Raw genomic sequence first — 20,880 nt, forward strand, 5'->3', positions numbered from 1 at the left:
TACATTGCAAGAGGCTCGTCCAAATTCTCAGTGCCGCCACCATGTTCATGTTCATTTACTGTTTGGGTTAGATCGATATCGAGGATTGCTAACTCGGCATTTGACACCACTTGGCTGACTTATTTAGACAATGTGATAACCCCACATGTGATGTATAGAGGTAGGTCAATACTTCGCACCTGTTAACTTTGGCTCAACTACAATCAATTCAAACCAAAGCGACCTTCATAACCACACCGTTTTGATGATTCAAAGAGCACGAGTTCTTGCAAATCATATCCGTCCTACCACCTGGAGAGCCGAAATCCACTTACCAACGACATCTTCAAGCCTCATCTGTACGGCAGCCATGACAACGGTTCGCACCGGGCATCTGGAGAGAACTTCCCAGGAGCCGAGAGACGAGGTACCTGCAGTGGCACTAATTTATACACATCTTGGATCTTTAGACTAACCAGGAAGCTGGGTAGGGTTTGCATACGGTGACCTTGAGCCGCGTGGACCAGATCAATGAACGCGTGCGGCTATTCCGGTTATCACTTCAGCACCCGGTATCGGTATGTGCACTGCTCCAACCTCCACACGAATTACACGAATGTGGTGAGATTAAAAGAGAAGAAATTCTTACACAGAATATCATGGTTTAGTTCTCCCCCGGCCAATGGCTCGACACATACGTCCCTGGCCTCGCCAAACCAGGGGGCTTCACACTCACATCGTCGCCCTCGGTCGCAGCGACCACTGAGAGTCCCTACTTCGAGCTCGCCGTACAAGAGTCTCCGGATAACCCGCCAGCTGCGTGGCTCTGGCGCCCGGTGGAAGAGATCCTTGGATCGAGCCTCAGCGTGCGCGTCGGAGGCAGCTTCGTATTCCCGCCGGCCGGGAGAGCGGCCGCCGAGATTGGGCGGGTCGTCTTGGTTGCGGGCGGCGTGGGAATCAACCCGTTGATGAGCATGATGAGCTTTATTGCGGAGGGGGATTTCGAGGGCGACGTGCAGCTTCTGTATGCCGGCAAGGTTCCGGCGGGTGGTGTGGCCGAGGTCCTCTTCGTACGGCGGATTGCGAGACTGTTTGGAGAGAAGAAGCTCAAGGGACGGTTTCAAATCTTTGCAACGGACACATCCCCGGGGCCGGATCTCTTGCATGATTTGGGAGGCGAGTTCAACGGGGGTGGACTTGAGATCCAGGCCGGCCGTTTCGGACATGAGGACCTCAAGGCAGCGGTCGGCCAGGAGCGGGATTCATGTGTCGTCTATGTTTGCGGGCCTCCGACCATGACAGACGAGATGGTTGGCATCTTAACATCGGTGAAGGGAGTTGGGCTGGAACCCGGACAGGTCATGACGGAGAAGTGGTGGTAGGAAATTTTGACAGGCGAGTAGGCATGAACTGGTCGCCCGAGGAGGCTCGCTGATTCACTCGCTAGAGAGGGGAAGAGGCGGGATGCCCAGTATTGCCCAGAGTATCGCTGTTTGATTGTTTTTGGTTGTGCCGTGGTATCGTATAGTTATCTATCCTCGAGGCATCTATTCACTCCATCCCATCATCCATGGCCATAACGATAGGCATGGCCGTGCCTGTATGCATTTTGTTGTCGCCCGACGATTTTTCTTCCTTGCCTACGAGAAGAGGTCTTCGGCCCTCTGCCGCCGCTTCGTTCTGCCGTTATCAAAGAGTTCTTTGCCCGCATTGCCACCACCAAACCGGTCTGGGAACAGCTCTTTTGCGCTCGCACCCGCGGCGCCCCTGATTGAGAAGCCTTCCCCATCGCCGCGCCGATTCGCAATGCCCCGAATGTTAAATGCTCCACCTGCAGGCGCATCGGGTACCGCAACGATCTTGGGCCGGTCTTCCTCCCGGAGGTGCGCTGATCCGATGGCTCGCTCCAGCTGATCTAGCCGGCTGCTGCCACGGCTGCCGGAGCCCCTAACTGGGAAAAGTTCCTTGGTTGGGAATAGTTCCTTCGTGCTGTTATCTGCTGAGATTCGATCCTTCAGGGTGCGGGCCCTGGCTCTGTTACCGGAAGAGCTGGCCCGTTCGCCCATCACATCGTCACCGTCGCCGTCGCGCATTGGCGAAGCCGACCGATCGCGCGCCGTTCGTCGGGTGGCGAACAGCTCTTTGCCCTGATTCTCCTTGGCGTATGATCGTGGGCGGTCGTCCGAATCCGAATGCCGCCGGTCTCTGGACGCTCGTGGTGCGTCATCGTACATGCTCGCCTCGAACGTCTCGACATCTTCCTCGGAATCTCGTCTCCGCCGCCCACTGCCCCTGCGATAGTCGCTGTCTCTGCCATCTCTACCATCTCTGCGATAGTCACTATCCCGGTCTCGGTACCTGGAGCGATTGTCCTGATTCCGGCGTCGTCGCTCTTCAGGGTCGTGTTCGGGGTGGAGGAGGTAGTAGCGACTGCGCGTGGCGGCGCCGGCCTGTTTCTTGTCGCTCGCCAGGGCGAACCGTACGTGGAGGGTAATTTCGGGTTTTTCGTCGACGGGCTTTGCGGGGAGCGTCTCGCCGATTGCGAGAGCCGTGGCATCTGCGACGGGGACGGCGCTCAGTGCGACAATAGCGTCGCGGGTCGTGTGCTCAGAGCTGAAGACGAGGTTGGCGGACGAGTCGTCGATCCATTCAACTCGGTCGACTGCGCCGAAGTGGGCTTTGACGTATGCCTTGATGTCATTCGTGTGTAAGGAATCCACGCCATGAATGTGAACCTTGTTGGGGACAATCGTCTTGGAGTCGTCCGCCGGGGGATCGTCGTCGGCAACCTCGCCAGGCTCCTCAGGCTCATCGGGTTGCTACGGAGGGAGTTAATACCGGAGTCGGGGGATATCCTCTGTGTAGACTCACAAGGATATCATTGTGGCCAGAGTCGGCGATGGGTGCGTCGAGCGTCGTATCGACGGCATCGTCCATCTCGATATCCAAATCCATCTTGTCGCGTGGGAAGTTCAGGAAGCAGAGAATAGTATGCTCGAGCGAGAATTATGTTGCGGATTGGGGCATGAGTGGAAGAGACTCCACGAGAAATGAAAGGCTCGATTGGGAACGGAGCACCGATCTTGAAGGTGTAAGAATGCGCCAAGATGGAGAGGGTAGACACGATGCTCGATGATGAAAGGCTGGGCGAGCGAGGAGCAGTGGAGTTCTGTGAGGCTGAGGCCAAACGCACCTACCGGCCACACTGAGTCGTAGCGGCACTCCACTGACTGAGGTACATGGTAGAGCCTCCTGAGTCCCTAAAGTTTTAGGTGCTACAGCGCATCGCCCTGGCGGGTCCCTGGTATCGACTCACGCATGCGGAGGTACCTCTGCCCCTCAAGCATTGACCACCCCCAAACATTTGTGTCGAGAATTGTGCAACCCCCAAGATCGAAACGGAGCTCAGCCTCAGTAACGGATGGAAAACGGATGGAAAACGGACGTCTTGGTTCACCACCACAGCCCCGCTAATAATCCATCACATCAACCAAGTTATTTAATTGAGCATTTACTATTTGCGCACATGAGCGCATACCTCAATCCTACAGATGATTATTAATAAAGCGCCCCATGTAGCTTTTTAAGAACTCTCATAACACCAATTACTAGTGCCTGGATAATAACCGTATCTTGAGCTACAGAATCTGAGAGGGACTTGCATCTCCATCTCTCATCAAGTTGATAGACCAACTTTCAATTCTGAAAAACTTCTTCCAACAACAAGAATAGAATGCAATATGAGTTTCGCAATGCCCATAATCCGCCGAACCATCCATAGCAAAGCTGAGAAGAGCCCGGAGCGTATACGGTCTCAATAGTGAAGGAGAGGAGAAGAAGAAAAAAGCCGTAAATTTATTATTTCTTCGGAGAAATAGGCTGCTGAGCCTCTCAGATATCCATTCGACCGCATCCATGTAGTGATAATAACGCATTCGCGAGGGGATGCTCGCTCCCCGCGTTTGAGATAGCCAACCTGATGTTCAGGACATGTTGCGTGCATGGCTTCAAGGATCGACGTAGCTTTTCCTTGGGGCCGATGCGCTTGCCATGGACTTCTACCGCCCAGTCATCTGTTCCACTGAACTTGGCATCAAGTTTGTGAAATATCTCTCGACCAAGACTTCCCCCGCCTGTCCACTTGGGACCCTGGCATGACTTGCAACTGAACACCACCAAAACAATTCCCACACTTGATCTTTTCCCCCAAAGAAGGGAATATTTGTGTGCCCGTGGAATTCTACCATTCTTCTAGCAAATTCCCAGTTCTCCCATTGCAACGCCTTGCGAAATTCCTGGTGAAATCGATACTTCGAGTGGGGATGCGCTGCGGCAGGGAAGAGAGTCCTCAGAATTTCACGAGTAGTGCTGGGTGACCAACAAAACTGTGACGGCACAGAAAATCCTAGTAAAATGGCATTCTCTTCAGAAGAGAATCCGTCGAACAGGTGCTTGTGTTTGATTAACAGGCCAGATGTAGTGTTCTCGGCTCCGTTACCAAGGGCAGTCAATAGCCCATTGAACAGCATGCTTCGGACCGTCGCTTCTGTTATGTCTGTCTCCATTGTGTCATCCAACCACTGGAAGAAGGACTGGATCAGCGCAAAACCATCACCTTCTGCGGCGAGGTCGATGACGCTTTTCTTCCTAAAAGGCGTCTTCGCCATTGATACGAGTTGTGGATCAGCATCGCAGGATGCGCAAGCCTCTAAGAAAGTCATGTCGTTTGTTCCCCGGGCGGAGATGTAGGCAAATACTCTCAGCACACTGTGCGGCAGGATATTGTGGCTTGTATACAGGATCTCACAGACCTCTGCATGAATACCAAGCCCCTTTTGGATTTCTGAACAATCACACTCGTGATTGTCGTCATCTTCAAAGCGCACCCAATATCTCGCACCATCCGCTATGCACTTCGTCATGTACGCCACCAGTGTCTGATGATTCAAACGCTTCTGTACTCTTGGTATGCATCTGTTAAGGCACCCATCGTGTTTCATGTCGATGACCATATAATGAAGCATTGCGGAGAGTAGTCTTTGATCCTCTCCCCTCTCGCCAAAGAGCAGCATTGCTCGACAGGTGAGACCATCATTGCTACAGCGGGAAGCATAGAAAATGGTAGTGACAAGTGACCAAAGAGTTGTGTCGTCAATGAATCGGGTTAAGGATTCCTTGAGGCGGGATGAAGAATGGCGAGGGGTCATATCAATATCCTTTTGTAGCCTCCAAGATCTATCCAACCATGGCATTCTCACATCCACATGCGGCTCGACGAGGATCCTACCCAAGGTAACCCAGGTTTGTGAATTTGATTCGCTGAAATGAGTAATGTGACGATACCAGTTGATGGCGGCGTACTCCAGGAACGGGAATGTCATGAAGCTAGAAGCGGTTGGTTTATTGTCGGGTACAATAAGGGTTGGCACCGGGCTGAGGCTCCGACGGCGACTCCCAGACTGAGCATTTGATCTCACCGCCAGATTTGCAAGGCGTCCAACGCGGGCCCCTAGACTGTCTCGCAGACCAGTTTTGACGGCCTGCTCCGCCATACCAGCCAGCGGGAGTTCGGGAAGGGAGTGCCTATCAGTTTGTGGTCGCTGAGTGACTGTCGTCCTGAAGTTTTCAAGGCCCAGGTACGTGATGCAGATTTCTCCCACGTGGTGGTTCATTTCGTCCCGGTCCAGATGAAACACTTTCAATGGGCCAGTTTCTGGGCGTAGAAGAAATTCTCGTACCGAATGGTGACTGAAATGAATGGTGTTATCTGCTTCCTCAACATGGACCAGATTCTCACACCAGCCGTTTATTCGTTCGATGCCATTGATGAAGCTTGCTGGGCCCATGTTGCGCTGCCCGATCTCGATAGATAAAGCCTCTTGAAGTTGGGCGAGTGAGAGAGGCTTCAGTACAGCAGCTGTCCATCTAAAGACATCCGTGGCAATTTCTTGGTTATGCTGCTGCTCAATACGCTGCAGGGCACGGTTAAAAGTAGCTGGCAGGTTTGCAGGAATGCCTGGCAGGGAATTCTTAATATCCTTGTCGCTTTTGCAAGAGCATATGTCCTGGATAGTCAAGAAAACCCATAGAAACCTGTGGGTGGCTATTCAGAAAAAGTTCTTTTTCGACATCGGGAGAGGAAACGCTAGTACTTACATCCCTTCTTCTTTGCTCGCAATGGTTTCAAGAATCTCCTGAATCAGATTTTCGTCTCCTACAACCAACTCGTTGAGGGATTGCTTTTATCGAATGACATCTTCAGCAAAGGCTATGATGTCAATGCTAGTCTCTCGGGCCCCGGTGACCATGCGAGTGACAGAGTCAAAATTTCGATCGATGACTTGGATAGTCGTCTCTCTTCCGGAAAGCAACACCTTGATTCTTTGCGAGATTACAGCATCACTGAGAAGTCTGGAAAAGACGTCATACAATATGCGCTGATGAGAATCGTGGCATTCGTCGATTCCGTCTACAACGACGAACCAGTCTTCGAAGAGGGACGAAACCCTAGAAAAGAGTTCCTTGAGTGAGTCCATGGAAAAGTAATTGGTTTTGACTTCTTCGAGATACCCTATTAGGGGCACTGCCAGGTTAGGATCGAGCTCGTCGAAGGGAAAGGAAGAGAGTGCTTGTCGAATCAGTGATCGTATGATGACAGCGGAATTCATGCTATCGCAGTCGTCAAATCTGCAAAACAAGAAAGAGACAGCCTGTTTTGGGCCTTTGTTTTGACAGATATATTCGACGATGCTTGATCTAGGGGCAAATTAGGGCTGCGAGCAACGATGGGGGTCGAACGCGTCATGAGATTGGGTGCTCTGGGGTCTTACATCAGGATCGATTTACCGGATCCAACTAAAATATCGTGAGCGGGAGAAAGGAACACTTTTGGACGCGGCAAAGAAACCGTAGGCTTTTGGGACCTCTGACGTATCTCGCGGCGCTATCATTATGAGCTCGGTTCTCTTTGGAAGGGAATAATGACATGTCCAGGGTCCCACACAAACGCCCGCAAATTCAAAGAGAAGTGTAAGTGAAACTTTGAGAGGACATCAAGAGTACAAAATAAGATGGAAAGACTTACATGGCCGGGTTCAGTCTCTCGTGTGAGTGGGTAGGGGTGATATATACACTGGTTATTCTGTTACCTCTTACAGCCGTCGCTATTAGCGACAGAGAGCGCTTGCGAGACTCCCTCAAGTCCCGCCAAAGTAGCTAGCCCATGCCGGCTCCATTAGTGCTCATCTCATTCAGATTTATCTTACACTCTAGCTATGTCGTACTCCCTGTAAAGCTCTCGTCCAAGCTCCCGCGGCCCGTCTAGGCAATCGCCATCTTTCACCATGGATCCGCTAAGCATCACCACCAGCGTCCTTGCCCTGGCGAACGCCGTCTTCAAAGCCACCGTGCTCATCATAGACACCGTGGGGATTATCGCAATGCGCCGCAGACTATGGGTGATGATGCCGATGAGGCAAAACAACGGAGGTCGCCTTGAGGGTAGTCAAAGGATCATTCGAGCGGAACCCCACGCGATCGCCCGGAAGACGTCTTTTCCCTCGCCGTCAAGGGATGTCATACCACCGTCATGTGCATCAGGAAGGAGTATGAGCAGCTGTTTGGTCGCGAAGACTAGAGAGTCAAGATTATCGTCCTATGAAAGGATCGCGAAATGTCCGGTTTGCTGGCTTGTCTTGACCGGAAGAAATCGACTATTGGTATCCTGGTCCAGACACTGAATTTGTAAGTTATCTTCATCAGCCACCTCGTACTTGATCGCACGCAGGCGTTTACTGATAAGACCCAAGGCATTCACTGTAAGAAACCAGAGCTTGTCTCAACCAGAACCGACAAACTCTTCATCTATACAAGTCATTATCGGCGACATGCTACAGCGGCTCAAGCGCAAGCAGAGACTAATACGACGGATACATCAGGACAGGAGAGCTCGGTAGGGCAACAGCGCCGCCTCTACCGCATTACCTACTCCCACCAATTTACCATGACAAGTGCAGATGTTGGAAATGTTGTCAAAGGCGCGGATATGGGGGGGAATGGAGGGTATTGAATTTCTTTGAATCCAGGAGTCACTTTTACTATCATCGGCAGGTGGTCGTTGGCAGATCGCTTGTGTATATCAATGAAATTTGTTCAACATTCCATCAGTTTCCTTCTCAGAGTGACTGCTAGTATTTACCCAGCAAGATCCAAACCACGGAGCTTTTTCTACTAAACTGCGAAAATACATACAGCATCTTGGGGTATATCAACCAGCCCTTTCTTCTATGCATCTAAAATCTTAATGTCGTGGTTACCGAAATGAGCGGGTCCCCGGGCAGCCAAAATGGCACCCTCGGTCTCAACTCCCAGATTGTTTGAACGCCTCATTATGTCCCATCGAAAAGTCCAAGCCATGTCGCTCCCAGTGTACCCAATCCTTTCTATCCAGTTAAAAACAAAATTCCGTTTCTCGTGTGAAGCAAGTCCCTTTGTCGGCCCCTGGTCTATCGCGCAGTCTCGACTCCACGCCGTAGGTCCATTCGCCCGGACTTGCACGTCCGAGGAATCTTTGTTCTCGACCCTTCAGCGTCATCGAGAGCTGAGGAGCATGAGACCTCCGATACGTTGCGCTTGAGGGATGTGAAGGAGGCGGTAATGTTGCTTGTGAGTGATTGGTCATCATAATTGCCAATAAAGTAGTCCATGAGCACGGTCGGGTCCTTCTCGTCCTTTTGGTCGAGGTAGACGTCGTGCTCCCAGCTTGATTCCAAGCCTTCCAAATATTTGGGTGATCTTCTGAGAAACTTCCATGATAGTGTGTCATGTTCCATGGCGATGTATAGTGAGTCCAGCTTCCCATTGGCATCGATGACAGCGCAGTGTTGTCGAATGAAGTCTCTGTCGTATTTGCCATGAGCTAGGCGGGGCTCGAGCGGTCGCAGCATGGGCAGACCCTGAAGCTTCTCGGCATCGCAGAGCTTCGCCTGCAGCGGCATCCACGACCGACCGTTTAAGAGAGACCCAAATGCCCTTGACACGCCTTCTGAGAATGATTGCGGATCATCACCCTCCACAGCCACCATGCGATGGAGACCACGAGAGAGACACCTCTTGTATGCAGTGGTGTCCTTCTCAAAGGGGAAGGGTTGCTCTTTAGAAGGCATCAGGGAGATGTGGATGGTCCAGGGTCTCGATGATCTCGACGATGAGGAGGATCGCGATGAAGTAAAAGAGGAGGGCTTGAGCTGCCGCGGGCGTTCAGTGGTGGCATGTGTGGAGAGCTGAAGGGTGTCAAAGGACGAGTCAGTCGGGGCTGGATCCTGGGGAGGCGAGAGTAATAACTCTGAACTTTCAAGCTTTTCGATTCTCTCCTCCAAGATTTCGTCGCTGTCCAGCAACTCCAGCTGGCGGTTGCGCAGGTCGTCGACTTCTTTGCCAGCCTTGGCAATTTGTTGGCTCTGGGCTTGGTAGAGCTCCTCCAGATCCTTCATTCGCTTCTGCAGCTGCTCCACCAACTGCCAGGCAGCGAAGCTGTTCCGATAGGAACCCTTTATCTCGGAAAGGGCTTCTTCCTTGCTCCTTTCGACGGTCTCTTCCAGCTCGCTTATGCGGCTCACAACGCCGCAGAGCCGATCATGGTCGCTTCGGTCGGCATTTTCTTCGAGGGCTTGGAGTCGCTGTTTGACGGTTTCGATCTCGGCTCTGTTCTTGCCGGGAGACGGAGGATCGGCAGAGGTGATGTGGAAACACGACAGGTGACCGCAGTTACATGTCGCACCGGGTAAGGCCTTGTTGTGGTCGAAGCCCATGCAGCCACAGCGTTGGCCCTTGAGCTCAGGAATCATCAATATGTAGCGGCATTGGCCTTTCGGCAGTTGAGCCTCGTCGGCATTCGGCGTCGACGCCGGCGGAGGGGAACGGGAGGGAGAGGGCGGCATTGGGGTTCTTCGAACCTAGACGGCGATGGGCAACGGGGGCGAGATGTTTCGTCCATGGAAGGGTTGGCGGAGGCAGAGGGAGATATGGGATGGAGCAAAGAGGATCCCGCTTGCGCTGGGGGCAGGCGGGCGGCTCTAATCATAAGGCAGGGCGATGTCGAGATTCGTGCCCAGGGATGCTGGGGTTTAGCGACTCCGGCCAACCGCGTTAGGAGGGTACGCGGTGGGGAGTGGGATACAGCCGGCGAGGACGAGAGAAGAACGAGAGAAGAACAACGGAAGAGGCACCGGGAACCGCAGAACCGCAGGACCACATGGGGACGCGAAGGGTTCGGAGCGCGAGCGCAAGAGGTAGCGCAAAGGTAGCGGGCTAGCGGACATGAAAGGAGGGATCCACTGCTACGACGTTATCATCCGCTCTCGCCATCAACATCCACAGGCAACCCACGAATCCTGGCCGCCCAGACCGGTTGCGCCCGCAGGCTGGCAGATGGCATCACGGCTCCCACGTCGAGACCCGCAGGGCCATGGCACCACAAGCACCACAGGCGACGAGGAGGGTGGGGGCGCGCGAGGGAGGGCAGCGAGGCCCACGGGAAGCCCACGGGAGGTCCCACGATTAGTCCCACGGTTAGTTAGTCGCACGGGTAAGCTTGGATAGTCCGCGGGAGGGGTCCCAAAGGAACCAAGGGGAGTCCAGGAACCCGCGGGACCCTGATAGCAGCGCCGGTTTGATTTGCTGGGGGGAGACTGTGCGACTGATGGCGCTGCATCTGCACTTTGCGCGCTCTCTCTCTCTGTGCATTTGTTGTCGTTTGACTGCCGTGTCTGACCCGTCTGTGGTTGGTGCCCGTGTCCAGCAGTTATCTCAGACATCTGTCGTCTTCCTTGCTTTGCCAGCCGACTATCAGCACTTCACCGTCACTGAGTGGACAGCACAGCACCATCCCAGACACGATTTTCCCTCAGCGTGTTGTAGTGTATGCCTTCTCGCCGCTTGGGGGTGCGGTTGGGGGCGGGCTCACGGGCGCAGCGGGCGCAAGGGGCGGTCCCGGAGCCACAGCTGCCAGGGTTCGACGCTCATGCTCGCCCGCTGCCTGTCCATGCTCGCGATAGTTGATCGTGGCCGGGACTGCACTGGTGATTGACTGATTGATTGACGGAGACGGAGCCAGACCTGGCTTGAGACAAGAGACGACGCCTGTGGGCACCTCTGCGGGCCGCGAGCTGATTAGCAGAAGCCTTCGAGCTCCGTCCTCCTCCGCATGTCTCCCGTCCCCTCTCTCCTCTCTCCCCTCTCGCGATCCACTGGCCACCCCCCACACCCTCATCACCCTCTCCAACACCCTGAGTGCGTGCTCAAACTCGGTCAGGACTTAGTCACTCCCCCAGGGCTGCTCGGTCACTCCCTCGCCGCTCCGGTTCTTGCGGTCCAGTCCCCGTTCCTCGCGGCTGCTGATTGACGGGAGATAGACCCTGTCAGGCTGTCACACCCTCCTTTGTCTCCTCTGTCTCCTCTGTCCCCTCCATCCCCTCAGTCCCCCCAGTCTGTAGTCTCCCACGCCCGCCGTCACTCCCCCTGTGGCCCTGCTCTTGTTCCCGTTTGGGTCTTGCTCGCAGAGTGTGGGCGGCGTTTTCTCGGTCCACACACACACACACACTTCTGCTGCCGGTCCATCTTTGTCACTAGGTACGTAATAAGGCGAAATAGCTGTTCGTAGCCCTCGGAGCGCCGACGACCCCATCAACCAAAGCCGGGGCATATCCAGTTTTTTTTTTCTTTCGAGCTACAACGTAACAGCCCCCTGTCGTGAATATTGGGGGAGGCGACCTCCTGACGACGCGGAGTCTTTTAGTTGCGTGCCTATCTCGGTGTTTCAAAAGGTGCACCTTGTCCTATCGCCTGTGCGACCTCTGGGAAGATAGCTGTGAGACCAGACATCCGGGTACCTGTGCATTGGGTTGTCCAGCGGACATGGGTGTTGTCCCTGCATGACTGACTTATCATACCTCGCCCGCTATCTCCAAAACTCGGGCGCAGCAACTCGTCTTGTTCGCAGCAGCGGGCGGTATGCGGTATGTAGGCGGGAGCCAAGCTCTGTGCGTGCGAGCACTTTGATTTTGCGTGGAGTCGCGGTGGACACGAGAGCGTGGGACCCTGGCCGCCCCTGGCCACACGCACAACGTCACGACCATCCATCAATCCATCCAGCCATCCATGGTCCATCAAGGTGGCATTGGGCAGTGGGCGAGTGGCGGGAGAGGCTGTGACTGACTCCGTGACACTTTGACTGAGGGTCCCCAGCCGGAGTCCCACGTCCATGCCAATCCAACAAGGGCTTGCGCCGACCACGTGCAATCAATCCGATAACGGGGACCCAGTTTGACGTCGTGTCGCGATCCTAATGCAATCGGGCGGAGCTGCCGCAGTTCTGCCGCCAAGTTGCAACACTCGTTCGGCCATCATGGGGACATTTGGAGCCACCATTGTGTCGTTGCTCGAGACCTACTCCAAGTGTTTGTCATTGCTCAAGGGCTTCTCGGGCGGCGGTGACCGAGATGGCACGCCCGCCGATCTCCAATCGAGCCTGGGGAGTTCCCTGCGGTCGGACCGAGCCAGAGTGCGTCGGGCTTACTCCTCCCGACTATCACAGAATGGCCGTCGGCTTGAGAAAGGTGACGGTGAGTCGTGCCTACGTGTATCTGCCCAGCCACGTCGGATGTGGATCTAAAAGTATGCATAGCTGCCTCGCGGTCGGCATTGAGACGGGTTGTCAGGAAGCTCAAGGCAGCGCTTGGCGAAGTTATCGGCAGTCTTGGTGGCGGACGGCCTCCAACAGTCGACCTCAACTCATTGCTGGCTCTGTCAAATGGGTCAAGCTTGGATGCAGTCCGGACTATCAACGAACTGTCAAGTCGGGTCAGTTCAAGGGCGAGCTCCATCAGCTCACGACGTAGCATGGTGAGCAGAGGGAGGCCGAGGTCCAGGCGCCATCATCAGCAGTCCGAAGGTCAGGTCAAGTCGAGGAAATCTGATAACGGGCGTCGCTCCAAGTCGGAGAGAAGCAAGAACAAGAACTGTGCGAGCCAATCACCCCGTCGGCGTCTTTACAAGTCTTCTCAGAGTCACCATACTCTGGCGGCATCTGGGAATGAGAACCGAATCTCTATATTGACCACGTCCTCGGACAGTACCAAACTGGGCGAGATCAGACGGCGACAGTCCACGCAAGGAATTGCGGCGAGGGCCACATATCCGGTACACTTATATCCTCAAGAGGAGGAAAAGGGGCGGAAGAAATGGTGGAAGCTCTTTTGAAGCAGATAACCTCGGGAACTGCCACCGTTGTACCAATATCCTGATAATGAAGCTTAACACGATCAAGATCGCAGGGCCGTGCTAATTAACATCAATGTACGTATGGCCCGGCACTGTGCAGGCTGCCACAGCACAAACCGAATTGATAGCCCCGCAGTCCAAAAATCCACCAGCCATGCCCCGCCAACACGTTACCACGAATTAACTGTGCGTCTAGACACGGACGACAGACGACAGACGACATCAGCATCATCACCACCATACGTATCTCCCCAAAGCTGGGCCCAGACGGCCACAACACCGACGCCAGTTAGCTTCGATATCGCCGTACATCCGTGTCATCCCGTTACTACCATCGGCGCCGGCTCTCCTGGACATGCATTGGCCCTAGTAGCGCCATCATGCCTCAAGACCCTGCCGCCGCCCTCAGCGCCTTGCTGCGGGCGTCCTCCATCAAAGACCACGATGAGATCCTCAAGGCTGCCAATGCCGCTATCAAGGTCGACAAGACGGATGTAGCGAGTCAGCACACCCGCATCGTTGCCCTCCTCAAGCTCGACCGCTTCGATGATGCCTTGCGCGCCATCGCTGAAGGTGGCACCAAGCTCAACGCACTCTGTGTCCTCGAGCAGGCATATGCGCTTTATAAGACGAGCAACCTCGAGGACGCCACTGCTGCCCTCCAGGCCGCCGGTCTCGAAAAGAGGAGCTTTTGCCACGTGGCTGCCCAGGTCGCATACCGTGCTGAGCGGTTCGATGATGCTCGCGCAATCTACAGTCGCCTCCTCGACGCCGACGACGACGCCGACGAGGAAAACGACCTCAGCATCAACATCCGCGCTGCTGCTGCACAGTCCGAATGGCTGGGATACTCTTTCATGAACCCCCCGCCCATTCAAGATTCCGATGGCTTTGAGGTCTGCTACAATGCTGCCTGCGCCTGCATTGCCCGTGGCTCCCTCGACGAAGCCGCCAACCTGCTGCAACGTGCGATCAGGCTATGCGACGCTTCCGACGATCTGACCCAGGAGGATAAGGAAGCGGAGATGCGTCCCATTCTCGCCCAGCAGGCATACGTCCAAGCCAAGACGGGCAAGCTTAAGGAGGCGCTCGAATTGTACAGATCGCTGGCCAGCGCAGAGTGCGTTGTCCTCAACTATACCTGTATCCCCCCGAATCTACCACTAACTTTTGTCACAAACGTAGTGACGAAGACCCTGATCTCACAGTCATAGCTCAAAACAACCTCCTGGCAATGGAAACCACGGTTGAGAATCCTTATGTTCTCGAAAGGAAGTTCGCGACGTTGGCAGACAACAACAAAGCTTCCAAGCTTTTCAACCACCAGTCAAATATCCTTCGCCGCAACAATCTTGTGGTCAGTCTCCAGGCATCCAAAGCCGCCGGTGTCAAATCTCGAACCGCAACTCTCCTCAGCCAGGCCGAGCATCCCACCACCTCTGCTAACATCAATATCCTTTCCGTCCTCAATGCGGCTGCCAGTGCTGAAGGAACCACTGGAAAGCAGTTAGTCCGAAACCTTCAAGGCGCAGCGAACAAGAGGCCTAACGATGTCGGTCTTGTTCTCACCATCATCCAAATACAGCTTAGCAGCGACAATACTGGCTCAGCATTATCCATCTTGGAGTCCTTCTTGGCACGTTTAGAGAAGGGCGAGGCGCCGGAAGCTCAGGATGTCCGGTTTTCCCCCGGACTTGTTGCCCTGGCCGTGGCCCTCAACCGAGCACAAGGACGAGAGTCATGTGCCAAGGCGGAGCTTGTGAAGGCCGCGACACACTGGCAAGCTCGTCCTATTAGCTCTGCTTCCTCCCTCCTTGAGGAGGCTGGTATTGAGCTTATGAAGTCATCTAACCCTCAAGACTTGCAGCTGGCTGGTGCTTCCTTCCAGAAGTTGTTTGATGAGCAACAGGGCTCGGACATCGCCGCCGCTGGCCTGGTCGCATCTCTTGCCGCCTCGAACTCTTCAGCCATCCAGCACCTCCTCCCAAAGCTTCCCCCGGTCGAGACCTTGATTAAGGGTGTCGACGTGACAGCGCTTCTCGAGGCCGGTGTAGCTACGGCCGCTAAGCCGACACAGGCCAACAAGCGATCCGCTACTCAAGAACCAAGCGACAAGCCCAACAAGCGACGTAGAAAGATCCGGCTGCCCAAGAACTATGTGGAAGGCACAAAACCCGACCCGGAGCGCTGGCTACCCCTGCGAGACCGCTCCTCGTACCGCCCGAAGGGCAAGAAGGGAAAGAAGAAGGCCGGCGAGACCCAGGGTGGCATGGTCAAGGAGGAGGAGACGCTGGAGTTGGTTGGAGGAGGAGGCGTCAAGGTGGAAAAGGCACCTCCTTTAAATGCCAAGAAGAAGAAGAAGGGCAAGAAATAGGGCTTCATGCTCCTACCGGGCCACGGGGTTGTCATGGTGTCAACTCCGAAATAAGGCAAAGGAGGCAAAAATTCGATACATGTTTTATTGGAGACCCCTTCTTACGAAATAAAATGCCTATTCACATTGTTCAAACCGCGTGAGTTCACTCTGATTCGCCGTAGATGGTGCGGCAAAATGACGATGATGAATTCTACGCTTACTTTTTGTGCTCCGCCAAACTCATGAGGTTCCTCCCGCAAAAGAACAAGATAAAGGAATAAGAGCCCGAGGGAGACTGAAAAGAAATCTAGATACATGTCCTCATCGAGCCGGCCCGCGGTCTGCGTCTCGAGAGAAAACTACACAGTCCGGGGCTTTAACCACTCGCAGTGGCGTCTGCCCCTTTTTCAACCTCTGCAGAACCAACCATGCCAAAATGCTCGAGCTCTTGTGTTGCGATCCATTCCCAACAAACGCTAAATGACACAAATACATGACCACAAAAAGTTCTCTCCTAGACATCATGCGTTCACTGCCTGGACGGGGCGGTTGGGCAGTTGCTCTACATCTGGGAGCGATTCTTCGTCTGAGTCGCGGCCCTCGGGTTCGTCTCGTTTGCCGCTGCGTCCCCTTTCGTTCTCGCTATCGTCCATTTCCTCGTCCGTCTCCGTCTCGATCGGCGGCAGCGGGCTCCTGCGCCCGTCCGAAAAGCTGACGGCGACCTCGCTCTCCGTATCCGAGGGGATCGTCAGTCTCCCACCAGCCGAGGCGCTTCTAGCTGCCTGTGCAGATGAGTACTTTCGGTGGAGTTCCCGGAAGCTTCGAGCCGTGGCGGTGCTCGCGCTTGCTGCAGACTCCCGGCGTTCTTTCGGCTCCAGAGGAATGCCCACGACAGAGTAGAAGTCGTCCTCGCTCAGGGCGGGAGAAAGAGGGGGCTGTTCTTGTTGCAGTGCCTGATTCCGTGCGCGGATCTTCTCATCCTGTGACATATTTTGCAGTTCACTTCCAAAGTGGATGACAGAAGCTTTCTTGCCGTGGACCACGAAACTGCCTGTGCCTCTTGAGAGCTTGGCATCTCGTACTTCTTCTTCACCCACTCCGTTCGGGGCCACTTCCTTGCCCTTCCTGCTGTTTCGGTGGTGCGAGAGATGCCCCGCACCCTCCCTGAGGGTCCGTTGAAGACTGCGTCGAATCTTGCTTCTGTCAAGCTTGTCCTTGTCAATGGAGGCACCACGATCGCCTCCGTCCCCGGCAGTTGATGTTACAGTCTTATCGGATGGGTCTCTGCTTGGCCTCGATTCTAAAAGACCCGCTTGCTCCAGCAAATTCCGTTCTTCAGCATCGGGATCATCAGGATGCCTATCATCAGTCCGTTTCGACGACTTCCCGGGGCCCTCCTCTGTAGGGAACATTGGTTGGACTTGAGGAGCAGAGGTGACTGATTGCACGGGAGATGCTGCAAGGCTTGAAATTGATCCATGTCTCGTACTAGGGGCGTCGTGTCTTGCAAAAGAGAGGTCCCGAGCACTAAGCCGGTGGCGTGTGGCGCTCTGAGGAGGTGTTTGGAACACTTGGTCGAGAGGCGAGTCGAGATCTTCTCTCACCTCGGACGGACTGGCAACATGCGCCAGCTGAGGATCCGTCGTCGGGGTTCGAGGCGTCGTATCGGTTCCAGAGTGGTGTGTCGACCTAGATCCTCTGCGGGTATGGAGTGCGCGAGGTGTTGGCGATCCTGTCCTATGAGAGTGTCGGTTCGATTGTTGCTTGGTAGGGGTGTAATTTGTGCTCGCTGTCGGGTGCTCTTCTTCAAGATCTTGGACTAAGATATCACGATGGCACTTCTCCTTCCAGATACCCATGCGTGTCCACTTCAGCTGCGCGGATATCCGAGTTGCTGCCACACTGATCTGTTCCCGTGTCTTTTGCTGGATGGGTGCCAGTATCTGAAGGTGGCGAGCATTTCTGAGTTGGTCATCTAGCTGCTTCTGGCACTCATGCAACTTTTCTTCAGCTTCTGCGATCTTTACTTGCATCACATCTCGCCGAGCGACTGAGATGTCTTCAGCCATCTTGTGATCGATGCGGCTGCGAGCAATAGAGACAAGCCCCGTTGGGGTTTGCACTAGTTGCGTAGCATCGGAGCTCTCAAGTCGCCTCATTCCACGCCGACCTTGTCCGTCATAACTGCCACCAACGACGCCACGCATCCTCACACCTGTGGTGCTGAAGGCAGCGGCATAGTTGAGCTTGGCAAGCCAATCATTCAACTCATCTTCATTGTCAGCTAAGAGAACCTCGTCCACGCCACCTTGCCGCACGTAAACAAAGGCGTTCTTGTGTTTCTTGTAGGTTGTGTCAAGGAGAGCCACGGCGCCGTGAGTAGACATGAGAGCATCTGGCTTGAATTCTTCCAGTGGTGGGTTGAATATCAAAGGGATTCCGTCGTGGCCTGCCTTGATATGGCTATCATACTGATGCATCAGGGACTTGACCCAGCTAGTATTCCGGAAGAAGTAGAGTTGGGCGCCGGTAAGGATGGCGCCCCATTCCTGCCATGGTGAGCGTGTCTTCCGCTTTTTGGGATCTTTCCTCCACAAGAGCCCAACTTTGGTGACTTTGATGTCCACAATTCCGGGATGCGCCTCCTGGGGATTTATGGCAGTCTGCTCCGACATGAAGGCGTCGGGGCGTGATCTGGCTGACACAATTTGTAAAACACCAGTTCTAAAGAATGTTTTTTGCAAGTCCTTTAGGTCTAGGCGGCTCGCGGAACCCATGTAGTTGTAGTGGTCATCGAGGTTCATAGTATCCTTCAGATTCGGGCGTAGAACATCCATACTTCCGTCTATGATCAGAGTATACGGGTCGATGGGCTCCTTGGTTGTTCGTTTAGCGGGGTCGTTGGGATTAGCTGAGAGAATTGCCGGCTTGCGCCTGGACTTGTGAGAAGCAAAGCGATCGCCACCGAGATCGAAGTCGTCCTCGACATGAATAAAGGGGGTATATGTGATGTTGTCGTAAAAGCACTCTAAAATGTCGTCAAAGATGCCCTCCCCGTGTGTGTTCTTCAAGTAATCCGCTTTTTGCATCTTGTGCTTGTTATTTTTGTTGAAGACGTCGGTGTGGAGGATGAGAAGGGAAAAAGCAATAAAGTATGCCTGGTCTGGAGAGGAGTAGATGCCCGGATTACACTCATGGTAGCGATTCGCGAACGCTTGGAGAAATCGGTCAATCTGCTGTGTCTCTTTTGGAAGTACAGCTTCCATCAACAGTTTGCGAATAGCCATATCCATCGGGTCGCCAAAGAAGCTGAAGCTGCGCATATAACTTCTGAGGACTGATGTCATGAAAGTATCCGCGCCTTTAGACAATGTGGCGGCGATGATTCCTCTGCTAGCAACCTCCTCGACTCGGGTTAGGTACTTTGCAGCAGACTCATCATCGCGGCGATCCGGGAGAGTGACTGACTCCCTAGCCAGCTGAAGTGAGTTATTCTTGGAGCCGATTGAGCCTGGTGTGGTAGGTGTCAACGTCCCCTGTCGACTCAGTTCAGAATTCTGCCGCAAGCGACTCAACCCGAACAGATCGCCAAAGCTCTTACGACCAGTGGACGAAGATGTTCGAGTCGTTGGCGGGAGGAGATGGTCGTCTGTTGAGTCTCGGCCCATAGAGCTCATGGTAGACGACCTCCCTCTCAGGAGATTGGCTCTCGTTGGAGAGGAAGCCCCGGAATGCGATCCTGCAGGGGCGAACAACGCCGTGGCGGGCGACTGATGGGGCCTCGGGGCATGGTCGCTTCTCACCGTGCCAACGAACTCCCCGGTATGCGCAGATGCAGGTCGTGGAGTGGATGTAATGGCAAGTGACGACGATGAGGAAATGGCTGGCGGCTTGTTCTTCTGTTGTTGAAGGTGTGCAAGCGGAAACAGGGGCTCCGGGGGTTTCTTTACCCGTCGCAATTTGAAGAACGGAGTGGTCGGCTTTTTGGGAGTTGTGTTGGGACTCTGGTGTGAAAGGCGGTCATTGGAGCTAGCATCTGATCTCGAGGACTCGGATTGTCGGTTCGGGGGGGGTGTGAGAACAGTGCCGTTGGGACTGCTGTGGTTGGCATGGGTCGATGGGCGAGGAGATTCAGGCTCCTCAAGTGTGGCGAGTGAGGGTCTACTCCTGTCGTCGGCAAATGATTTTCTGAACGTCTTCCTGGGCGCAGGACGATTGGGCGGCACCTCATCACGGGAGATGTCGGTGGAGCGACGAAACTTGGAAGCCAGGCTCATCCGGGAGGTCTTCTTCCGGGGACCATTGAAGTCATTTGTGGGAGCGGTGGTGATGATTTCGGGGGCTGTTGGTGATGTCAGCAAACTGCATGGATGGCGCACAGGGCGATAGGCGGAGGGGGTGAGGTACGTCGCGGAACAGGAGGGGGCTTCTCGGCCTGCTGCTTGGCTCGGAGGGACAGCTGGGAATCGGAGGCATTGCGGAACCTCAGGACGGAAAAGCGACGATGCTTGCTGGTCTCGTCCTGGATCGGGGGGGATTCGGGGCGGCTGATGGATGAATCGCGGGTGGGCTGGCGGGCGACAGTCTCGCCCTCGTTGTCGCTGATGAGATCGGGCAGCGGGAGGGCCGGCGGCGCGTCCATGGTCGGGGAACTGGGCGCGAAGAGGGTATGGCGGCGCATATCGGTCTCACTGGCCATAATGCCACGACGGCGAAGAAAGGGCATAGCAGCGACTGATCATGGTACGCAGCCAGCCCGAGCGGTCGAGGTCGACGGAGAGGGCGGCGTGCGGCGTGGTAAAGCGTGGGACGTGGACGTGGACGTGGGATGTGGACGTATGTGGACGGACGTGGACGGACGTAATGTGGACGTAGACGTAGACGGAGACGTCGGCGTGGCAGGGCAGCGGCTCACGACCTACCGAGTTAACGGGATGATATCGGCGCGGCAGAGACCATTGAGGCAGCGTGCGGGAGGTGGGTGTTGAGGGCGGCGACCGCAGCGGCGACGGGCCAAGATGCGAAGATGGGATGAAGTCGCGGTCGACGTCGGTCGTCCAAAGTTGGTCGTCGTCTGGATTCGATCTGGCACCGTGATGCAGCAGCAGCGCAGCGCAGTACAGTCCCAAAGTTCCAGCTTTGCCCACCGGCTGGCCAGGGGCTGACGGGGCTGGCTGGGCCCGACTGGGTCCCGCCTGGGCCACATTGGCGCCTCAATTGGCCCAACGCCTGTCATACAGTGCCGACCCACCGGCTCCCATGTGGCT

General features: G+C 54.9%; 9 protein-coding genes across 9 annotated transcripts; 4 read left to right on the top strand and 5 right to left on the bottom strand.

Annotated features, from left to right (window-relative positions):
* Positions 1-349: 349 nt before the first annotated feature.
* BGZ61DRAFT_369059 (uncharacterized protein) lies at positions 350-1,361 on the top strand (the record flags this gene model as incomplete). Its single annotated transcript, XM_046241935.1, has 3 exons — positions 350-406; positions 471-557; positions 648-1,361. 3 exons carry the CDS (start codon positions 350-352, stop codon positions 1,359-1,361), a joined length of 858 nt encoding a protein of 285 aa, XP_046096276.1.
* Positions 1,362-1,619: 258 nt separating this feature from the next.
* Positions 1,620-2,934, bottom strand: BGZ61DRAFT_369238 (uncharacterized protein; the record flags this gene model as incomplete). The annotated part of the gene is made up of 2 exons (XM_046241947.1): positions 1,620-2,798; positions 2,851-2,934. 2 exons carry the CDS (start codon positions 2,932-2,934, stop codon positions 1,620-1,622), a joined length of 1,263 nt encoding a protein of 420 aa, XP_046096277.1.
* A 1,470-nt stretch (positions 2,935-4,404) lies between these two features.
* On the bottom strand, positions 4,405-6,647 carry BGZ61DRAFT_539731 (uncharacterized protein; the record flags this gene model as incomplete). Its single annotated transcript, XM_046254822.1, has 4 exons — positions 4,405-4,430; positions 4,478-6,072; positions 6,136-6,173; positions 6,234-6,647. The coding sequence occupies 4 exons, from the start codon at positions 6,645-6,647 to the stop codon at positions 4,405-4,407; spliced, it is 2,073 nt and encodes a 690-aa protein (XP_046096278.1).
* Positions 6,648-7,322: 675 nt separating this feature from the next.
* BGZ61DRAFT_523251 (uncharacterized protein) lies at positions 7,323-8,047 on the top strand (the record flags this gene model as incomplete). Its single annotated transcript, XM_046252579.1, has 3 exons — positions 7,323-7,584; positions 7,712-7,722; positions 7,766-8,047. 3 exons carry the CDS (start codon positions 7,323-7,325, stop codon positions 8,045-8,047), a joined length of 555 nt encoding a protein of 184 aa, XP_046096279.1.
* A 56-nt stretch (positions 8,048-8,103) lies between these two features.
* On the bottom strand, positions 8,104-10,303 carry BGZ61DRAFT_463998 (uncharacterized protein). Its single transcript, XM_046247457.1, has one exon. It carries the CDS (start codon positions 9,915-9,917, stop codon positions 8,484-8,486), a length of 1,434 nt encoding a protein of 477 aa, XP_046096280.1. The 5' UTR covers positions 9,918-10,303; the 3' UTR covers positions 8,104-8,483.
* A 1,406-nt stretch (positions 10,304-11,709) lies between these two features.
* BGZ61DRAFT_150304 (uncharacterized protein) lies at positions 11,710-12,343 on the bottom strand. The gene has a single exon (XM_046237361.1). The coding sequence runs from the start codon at positions 12,238-12,240 to the stop codon at positions 11,782-11,784; it is 459 nt and encodes a 152-aa protein (XP_046096281.1). The 5' UTR covers positions 12,241-12,343; the 3' UTR covers positions 11,710-11,781.
* A 39-nt stretch (positions 12,344-12,382) lies between these two features.
* BGZ61DRAFT_539733 (uncharacterized protein) lies at positions 12,383-13,236 on the top strand (the record flags this gene model as incomplete). Its single annotated transcript, XM_046254823.1, has 2 exons — positions 12,383-12,599; positions 12,662-13,236. The coding sequence occupies 2 exons, from the start codon at positions 12,383-12,385 to the stop codon at positions 13,234-13,236; spliced, it is 792 nt and encodes a 263-aa protein (XP_046096282.1).
* A 178-nt stretch (positions 13,237-13,414) lies between these two features.
* BGZ61DRAFT_464001 (uncharacterized protein) lies at positions 13,415-15,691 on the top strand. The gene is made up of 2 exons (XM_046247459.1): positions 13,415-14,377; positions 14,443-15,691. The coding sequence occupies exons 1-2, from the start codon at positions 13,638-13,640 to the stop codon at positions 15,629-15,631; spliced, it is 1,929 nt and encodes a 642-aa protein (XP_046096283.1). The 5' UTR covers positions 13,415-13,637; the 3' UTR covers positions 15,632-15,691.
* A 443-nt stretch (positions 15,692-16,134) lies between these two features.
* On the bottom strand, positions 16,135-20,339 carry BGZ61DRAFT_499562 (uncharacterized protein; the record flags this gene model as incomplete). Its single annotated transcript, XM_046251421.1, has 2 exons — positions 16,135-19,955; positions 20,021-20,339. The coding sequence occupies 2 exons, from the start codon at positions 20,337-20,339 to the stop codon at positions 16,135-16,137; spliced, it is 4,140 nt and encodes a 1,379-aa protein (XP_046096284.1).
* Between the last annotated feature and the right edge of the window lie 541 nt (positions 20,340-20,880).

Source organism: Ilyonectria robusta, assembly GCF_021365365.1.
Source record: "Ilyonectria robusta strain PMI_751 chromosome Unknown BGZ61scaffold_36, whole genome shotgun sequence".
NCBI lineage: Eukaryota > Fungi > Ascomycota > Sordariomycetes > Hypocreales > Nectriaceae > Ilyonectria > Ilyonectria robusta.

What these genes read in the sequence shown, in the direction of transcription:
- BGZ61DRAFT_463998 (XM_046247457.1), bottom strand. Translation starts at nt 9,917, where the DNA reads ATGCCGCCCTCTCCCTCCCGTTCCCCTCCGCCGGCGTCGACGCCGAAT.
- BGZ61DRAFT_150304 (XM_046237361.1), bottom strand. Translation starts at nt 12,240, where the DNA reads ATGGACGTGGGACTCCGGCTGGGGACCCTCAGTCAAAGTGTCACGGAG.
- BGZ61DRAFT_464001 (XM_046247459.1), top strand. Translation starts at nt 13,638, where the DNA reads ATGCCTCAAGACCCTGCCGCCGCCCTCAGCGCCTTGCTGCGGGCGTCC. An exon ending in AGATCGCTGGCCAGCGCAGA is followed by an intron (nt 14,378 to 14,442) that starts GTGCGTTGTCCT and finishes TCACAAACGTAG; the next exon opens with TGACGAAGACCCTGATCTCA.